This window comes from Microplitis mediator, chromosome 9, assembly GCF_029852145.1.
Source record: "Microplitis mediator isolate UGA2020A chromosome 9, iyMicMedi2.1, whole genome shotgun sequence".
Taxonomy (NCBI): Eukaryota; Metazoa; Arthropoda; class Insecta; order Hymenoptera; family Braconidae; genus Microplitis; species Microplitis mediator.
In genome coordinates, this window is record NC_079977.1 from 4,936,342 (window position 1) to 4,943,853 (window position 7,512).

Genomic DNA, 7,512 nt, shown 5'->3' on the forward strand with positions numbered 1-7,512 from the left:
CGCGCCCAGAGCCCAGCAGAATTTTCACAAAGTTTTTTTTACATCATTTACCCCACTTAAATAGTTTAAACGTTAATGATCATGAATTCTACTAGGATAATAAAAATAAAATTTTTTATTAATTAAATCTATTTGCTTGCTTGGCTGATTGCTGGCTGCCATTAATCGGCCGATAGTCGAGCGCCATTAATGGGCCGAGGTTATCATCCCGACTATAAGCCGTTTATCGGCCAATGAAAATTTCCATTGCTGAGCCATTAATCGACATTCTTGGCCCAGTAATGGCCCAATCTAGGGCCAATTTCCAAACTTTGTATGGGTCGCAGGATGATCAAAGTTCATTTTTCGATACAATCGCGTTTTTTTTTAAATATCTCATTAAATATGCAGATTAAAGGAAAAAATCATGGAAACAATTTTGTAGGAAATTTAATCCTTGACAAAAAAGGTCATGTTTATTTTTTTTATAAAATGTGTATTTGTGAAGATATTTTTAAAAAACTTTTTTAGATCTTATCAATTGGGCATTTTAAGGAGAACGAATGTCAAAAATAAAGTTTTTTCTTAAATATAGACAACTTTGTAACTCGTAACATATCAATCATTAATGCTTGTTGTAGTTTCTATATACTTAGAAAAATGTTATTTTCAAAATTTGTAATCCTTAAAACGCTCAATTCATCAGATCTAAAAAAAGTTTTTTCAAAATATCTTCATAAATACACATTTTATAAAAAAAATGAAAGTGACTTTTTTTGTTAAGAATTTAATTTCCTACAAAATTGTTCCTATGATTTTTTCCTTTAATCTGCATATTTCATGAGATATTTAAAAAAGTCGCGATTGTATCGAAAAATGAACTTTGATCGTCCTGTGGCACGTGTTCTTTTTACTTAAAAAGAAAAAACCGAATTCCCCACGGATTTTTTCACTAAAAAGATGCTTTTTATGGGGCGCCTGAGAAAATTTAATTTTTTATTGACCACACTAGTGAACATTTTAGCTTCTGTACTGTTAAAAATTTTTCTTGTAATTTAATAGTACATTGTGTAATAATGGATGAAAAATAGTACATTACGCAACGAGGGTGGAAAGTTGGGCATTCCAACCCCTGCATATAATTGCCTACCAGAGCCGAGGCGGGGGTGGCAAACACATGAATTGGGACTTCTTACTTCCCTCCGTGTTGTTGTTACAAATTTTTTACCAGATCTACACCTGAAACTTTGAATTTTTGCCTCTGTTTCTGGTATGAATCACGCATGCGCTATTTTTTATCATGCGTTTTTCAAAAGGGAAAAGAACGACTTTATTCCCTCTAAACAGAGCGGGAATTAAAATTTTCGATGCATGTATGGTGTAAAAAATTATGTTAAGTATTTTTTTTTTTTTTATTATGAAATTGAATGTTATTACAAAACAATTAATGCAATTAAAAATGCAGCGTAAGTAATTTTAAAACGTGTCAAGTTAAATTTAAAAATTAAATTGCACAAGTACAATAATATTATTTTTTCATCAGCAATTACCGAGTTCACTTTACTGCCGACAATTGAACAGTTTATTTAAATTAATAATCGATAATTATTGGTTGAGTATTTTTTTGAAAATGTTCAAGTTCAGTAGCAAAGAAAATATTAAAATAATTATTCTATCTGCGATTAGTTTTTTTTTAAGCCAATGTGCTGGTAAATTTTTTGTATTTTAGTAAATTATTAATTTTTTATTGATTAATTAATAAAGTAGTTAACTGTTTGTTATATTTATAGAAGTCTGTTTAAATCCTGGGTTAAAGTGCGTGGGGTGTCCATATTATAACGTTTCTTTGACTGCGTACTATCCAGATTATGCTAGTGATGATTCGTCAGATTATTTAGACGTGAGAGGAAAAAAATTAAAAACTCTACAGGTAATTAAGTTTTACAAAAATAATTAATTTCTAAATACGCGGGAAATAAAAAAAATTCAAATAAATTTTTTTTAAATGGAAAATTTTAATTTCCAAAGCTAGGGTGTGTTTGGGAACGGATTTTTACCGTACAGTTCTATAGAAAAGTCTAAAAAATTTTAATTCAAATTAGAGAATTTTTTATTTCCATCGGAAACAAAAATCAGAAATTTGTTAAAATATTTTTATTTTTAAAACCTAGGGTGTGTTTGAGAACGGATTTTTACCGAGTAATCGATTGCCAGAGTCAAAAAAAATTTTTAATTTCAAGTTCATTACATATTTGAACAATTGTAATTTTTACTTGGAAAAAATATCGAAATTCGTTGGAAAAATTTGGATTTCCAACTTTTTTATATTTTTTTTCTTTGGAACGTTACTTCAGGTCTATAGAATGTTAATTTTTACTAAAAAATATAAAAAAAACATGTGATTTTTATTTTCAAAGGACTTTTTAGACGGCCGCGATGAATATGTGACCGCAGCGATGGATAAAAATCCAGAAATACCCTACGGAACACAAGTCTGCATTCCTGAATTGAATCAACATTTCAAACAATATATACCCATCCAAGTAAAAAATTCATTATTATCATTATCAATAAATAATTACTATAAAAAAAAAAAAAATAAACAATAATTTTTTTTAAGGTAAGAGATTACAGCCCAGATCTAGAAGGTGAAGGCCATTCTAGTGTTGACATTTGCGTACGCAGTGAAAGTGACAGCTATGATTTTGCTGTTAATCGAATGGCCACTCTTTACATTCGCGAAGACGCGAAATATAATAATAATAATGACAATGATAATTAAAAATGATTAAATAATTACCAGAAAATTGACTATTGACAAGTGGAAATAAATAATGGATTTTATTGTACAAATTTACAAAACAAATAAATAGTTGGCTTAAATATTATTTAATTTTTTTTATCACCGTCGACTTTGTCGATAAGACTAGAATTATTGTTATAAACAGGTACCGGAGTGGATGTCCATCTTGGCATCGATTGGACGTAAGAATAAAAAACTTCACCTGGGCAAGCAGTAACTCGACTTTGACGATGGCCAATTACTTGGTAATCTTTACTTATTTTGTTAAGTAATACTCCACATGTTATTAAATTATCTAATGCTTTCAATGCATTTTTATTTGGCCGGAAGTCTGTAAATTTTTAATTCAAATATTTACTGCAATTTTTTTTTTTACTACACAGAAAAAAAGAATTTCTGGGCGCAAGAAATATTTTGCACTACGAATTAAAGACGAGAAATTTTCTTGACACAAGAATTTTTTTCTTGATTCAAAAATTTTTTTCCCGCCCTAAGAAAATTTTAGTTTTCAATTTGTAATGCAAAAAATTTCCTGGGCTAAATAAAAATTTTTAGCGTCAAAAAATTTTTTTTTCTGTGTAAAAAAATTTTTTTTTTTTTTTATAACGAGAGTAAATTAAATAAAAAATTAATTACGTGAAAAATCTCCAATTATTGAAATCCCAATACTTTGAGTATTAAACCCAGGCGCATGGGCGCCAACGAAATCCCAACCGCGAGCTTCGTAAATGTTCCCATCTTCCCCGATTACGAAATTGTAGCCAATGTCAATCCACTTATTGGTATCGATATGTAAATCTTGATAGGATTTAACAATTGATGAGCATTCTTTTATGTCGTAACAGTAGTGAAGTATTCCGCCGTGATGTATGACGATGTACGGCGTAGGCCGCGTCCATAATAACACGTGTCCACTTACGTTCCTTGCTTTCCATTCCTGTCGACTTATTATTCTCGGACACTCTAAATTTATGTTTACAAAAAAAATCAAATACTAATTGATTATTTGAATATAAAAAAATTCCGCGGATTTAGTCGCGGTTTTTTCAAAATCACATCACGCACTTCTAAATTAATAAAAAAAAAATGTTATTTATAATTTTGAAATTTTTTTTTGCTGATGACATTTTCAAATTTTCAATAATTTTTTTTAATTAATTAATTAATTACTAGATTCTGATTATTTTTTTTTAATTTTAGTGGAAGTGTGCAGAGAAATTTGAAGAAAAAATGAAATTATGGAATAAAAAAAATTTTGAATTTTAATGAATAATTAATTTGAAATTATTACCGTTTTCAATAATTTTATCAATCGATAAACAATTAATTTTATTTAAAATTATAAATAAACAATTCAGTAAAATGATGTAAAAATATTTCATTATTTATTTGTTTGTTTGTTTTTTTTTTATTTAACTTTGTTATTATTTGTTGTTGTTATTATGCAATAATTGGTGTTAGTATTCACGATAAAAAGTTGTTAATGATTGAAGATAGACTAATAAGCGCAGCGGCTTTTAAGCGAATGAAATAAATGGTACTGGGAAGTCCCCGGAATTCATTTCTCGTGATTTGTTTTTATCCCCACTTTTAAAAATATTCTCAGTTAAATAAGTAATTAAACTATTTATTTGAATTGATTTTTTGATTCTTCTTATCAATATAAAAAAAAAAAAAAAAAAAAAAAAAAGTAGAAAATTGAAATTTCAAACAAATTAATTTTTTTTTTCTTTTAATGGAAAATGTAAAATTGATGTAGTGAAATGATAAGTGATAATTAGTGTTGATTATTATGATAAGAGTTAACGAGTATTGATAATCGATAGATAAAGAATAATCGATATTGTAAAAACATTTCCGCGTGATATATTTATGAAATAAATTTATGAATTTTTTTAAAAATTTAATATACAAAGATAAATTTACGGTAACAATTATAATATATTATGGGAATAGTTCTCATGTCATACACTAAAAAAAATAATCGGTAGCTTTTACTGATTAATTTTCGGTAGCCACTACCGATTATTCAGTAATAGCTACCGAAAATTAATCAGTAACAACTACCGATTATTCAGTAACAGCTACCGAAAATTAATCAGTAACAGCTACCGAAAATTAATCAGTAACAGCTACCGATTATTAAGTAACAGCTACCAATTATTCAGTAACAGCTACCGATTATTCAGTAACAGCTACCGAAAATTATTCAGTAACAGCTACCGATTATTCAGTAACAGCTACCGAAAATTAATCAGTAACAGCTACCGATTATTCAGTAACAGCTACCAATTATTCAGTAACAGCTACCGATTATTCAGTAATAGCTACCGAAATAATCGGTAACGGCTACTGAAAATTAATCAGTAACAGCTACCGAAAATTAATCAGTAACAGCTACCGATTATTCAGTAACAGCTACCAATTATTCAGTAACTCCTACCGATTATTTCGGTAGCCGTTACCGATTGAAATCGGTATTAGCTACCGAAAAAATTGGTAACTGTTACTGAAATAATCGGTAGCTGTTACTGATCGCCAATCGGTAGCTGCTACCGATTTTTTTTTTCAGTGTATAGTAACAGGATTATTTTTTCAATGTTTCAAATCCGATTATAGGAATGAATTCTGTATCGTATAATAACAGGTTTTTTTTAAAATATCGATTATCTGAATATATGGTGACTATTCCTATCTATATGGTTTTCATTTCTGTACGATATCGGAATAGTTCCTATAAAATTATGACAATCGTTCCCATATTATATGAATTAGATAAATTTAGACCTGATTTTTTTATGATTTAGATCTAGGGATCTATATATGAAGATCTAGATCAAAAATGAAAATACCAAACTTTGGATGAAAAAATTCAAATTTTGATATTTGAAAAATCTTAAGATTCAAAGGAGAAAATTTAATTTTAGATGAGATCTAAATAAAATTGAGTAGATCTAAATTATGTAGATGGAGAGAAAATTATGGTAAACGTTGGTTTGTACGTTCATGAAATAACCCATAAAGTTATGGTAATAATTAATAGGGACTATGGGCTATACCCCCATAATTTCTGGGGAAAGTTGCAATTATGGGAAAAACTTTGATAGTTTTGGTATAGTAAATCCTATATCACATGGCAGTTGAAGTGTGGTAATAATTACCATACTCATGGGAATAATTTCCATAGTCACATAATATTCCCATAGCCATAGTAATAAATCCTTTATCCGCATCAGAACGGTTTTTAGGTGCGTATGGGAAAAAAACCCTATATGTCATAGTAACCGCTCTTATAATATATGTGAAATATTTCCATAATATTACAGCAATTGTTCCCATACTCAGTGGTGGATTTATACTAGGGGCAGTCGGGGCAAGTGCCCAGGGCGGCAAATTTTTTAGGGCGGCAAAATTTTGAAAAATTAAATATATGAACTATAAGTTTAAGTAAAATTCGAGTATTGGGGCGAATTTCTTTCCGGTGCCCAGGGACGGCATTAAGTTCAAATTCGGCCCTGCCCATACTCCTATGGGGAACGTTACCATATTGTATGGAAATCATGGCAATATTATTATGGTAACCATTACCACAATATTATGATAATGATTTCCATAAAATGAGGAATTTCTAAATGTTATGGCAATTTTTTCCATATACTATAGTAACTTTTACCATAAATTATGGGAATCGTTACCATAATATATAGTAATGGTTACTATATATGTTTCCATTTATGGTAATAATTAATATATATATTTCCAATTTCTAATTTACCTAAGAATCTATTCTCAAAAAACTAATAGACATTTCATTGCAAATCAAAATTTCCTTATAATCAAAAGTTGATAAATTAACATCAATAAATATCTTTAATAAACAACATTTCTATATAAACATACGTCGATAACATTCACATCAATTCTATTTTTTAAATAAACAAATTTAAATTAAACATCTAAAATTTTTTTATTTCCAAAATCAAAATTTCGCTTTATATTTTTTTTAATTACGACCCAAAATTTCGATTCCGTTAATCAAAATTTGAACTTCCAAATTCTTCTTTAACTTCTCCAGAAAAAATTTAATTTCCGCTTTCAATATTTTTTTAAATTTCTCATAATTTTTCAAATTTTCAATTTTTGATTTTCATCAAAATTTTGCCATAATTTTGTTACTTCTACAACTGACACCGCAATTAACTTTCAGTTGGTAAAATAGAGTAACAATTTAAATAAATATACGTTAACTTTAACTTTATGTATAATTAGGGATCTATATAATAAACAAATGATTAATTTTTTATATAAAAAATTTAATTAAAAAATTATTTAAATATACCGGCAGAAATTTGGACTTTGGACCCTTACGCCATCAATTATTATTATTATTATTGTTATTATTAAGTACATTCTGAGTGCACATGTACCGAGAGCACGAGGAAGCGATTAAGTGATGACTGTGCGCATACTGTCCTAGAAAATACTAGTAAAATAAATTACGCCGATAGATATGTCAAAGTCTAGTGATAGCAGATCTTTGTTCTTCATATCCTTCAATAGACTCATATTTAATATCAACCAAAAATAAATAAATCATTTGAATTCATAGTCATAATTATCCATTTTTAGTGACATTTTTATTTTCTAAATACGGCCGCTGAACTCGCGACTTCAATGACCTCTGCTTAATTATCTTTCCGGAAAACATAAACTATTTTTTCATGATACAA

The 7,512-nt window shown here is 28.4% G+C and overlaps 2 protein-coding genes across 2 annotated transcripts; one reads left to right on the forward strand and one right to left on the reverse strand.

Annotated features, from left to right (window-relative positions):
- The first annotated feature begins 1,514 nt into the window (after positions 1 to 1,514).
- Positions 1,515 to 2,876, forward strand: LOC130674916 (uncharacterized). Its single transcript, XM_057480369.1, has 4 exons — positions 1,515 to 1,688; positions 1,770 to 1,909; positions 2,397 to 2,522; positions 2,600 to 2,876. The coding sequence occupies exons 1-4, from the start codon at positions 1,610 to 1,612 to the stop codon at positions 2,759 to 2,761; spliced, it is 507 nt and encodes a 168-aa protein (XP_057336352.1). The 5' UTR covers positions 1,515 to 1,609; the 3' UTR covers positions 2,762 to 2,876.
- Positions 2,779 to 4,311, reverse strand: LOC130674914 (peptidoglycan-recognition protein 1-like). Its single transcript, XM_057480368.1, has 3 exons — positions 4,074 to 4,311; positions 3,419 to 3,745; positions 2,779 to 3,113 (listed from the first exon to the last, which is right to left on the reverse strand). The coding sequence occupies exons 1-3, from the start codon at positions 4,162 to 4,164 to the stop codon at positions 2,869 to 2,871; spliced, it is 663 nt and encodes a 220-aa protein (XP_057336351.1). The 5' UTR covers positions 4,165 to 4,311; the 3' UTR covers positions 2,779 to 2,868.
- Between the last annotated feature and the right edge of the window lie 3,201 nt (positions 4,312 to 7,512).

Excerpts from the sequence above, each read along its gene's own strand:
- LOC130674916 (XM_057480369.1), top strand. The coding sequence starts at position 1,610 with ATGTTCAAGTTCAGTAGCAAAGAAAATATTAAAATAATTATTCTATCT. Across the intron at positions 1,910-2,396 it reads AAAAATTAAAAACTCTACAG|GACTTTTTAGACGGCCGCGA; the intron begins GTAATTAAGTTT and ends TTATTTTCAAAG. Across the intron at positions 2,523-2,599 it reads AACAATATATACCCATCCAA|GTAAGAGATTACAGCCCAGA; the intron begins GTAAAAAATTCA and ends ATTTTTTTTAAG.
- LOC130674914 (XM_057480368.1), bottom strand. The coding sequence starts at position 4,164 with ATGAAATATTTTTACATCATTTTACTGAATTGTTTATTTATAATTTTA. Across the intron at positions 3,746-4,073 it reads TGATAAAATTATTGAAAACG|AGTGTCCGAGAATAATAAGT; the intron begins GTAATAATTTCA and ends ACATAAATTTAG. Across the intron at positions 3,114-3,418 it reads AATAATTGGAGATTTTTCAC|ACTTCCGGCCAAATAAAAAT; the intron begins GTAATTAATTTT and ends AAAAATTTACAG.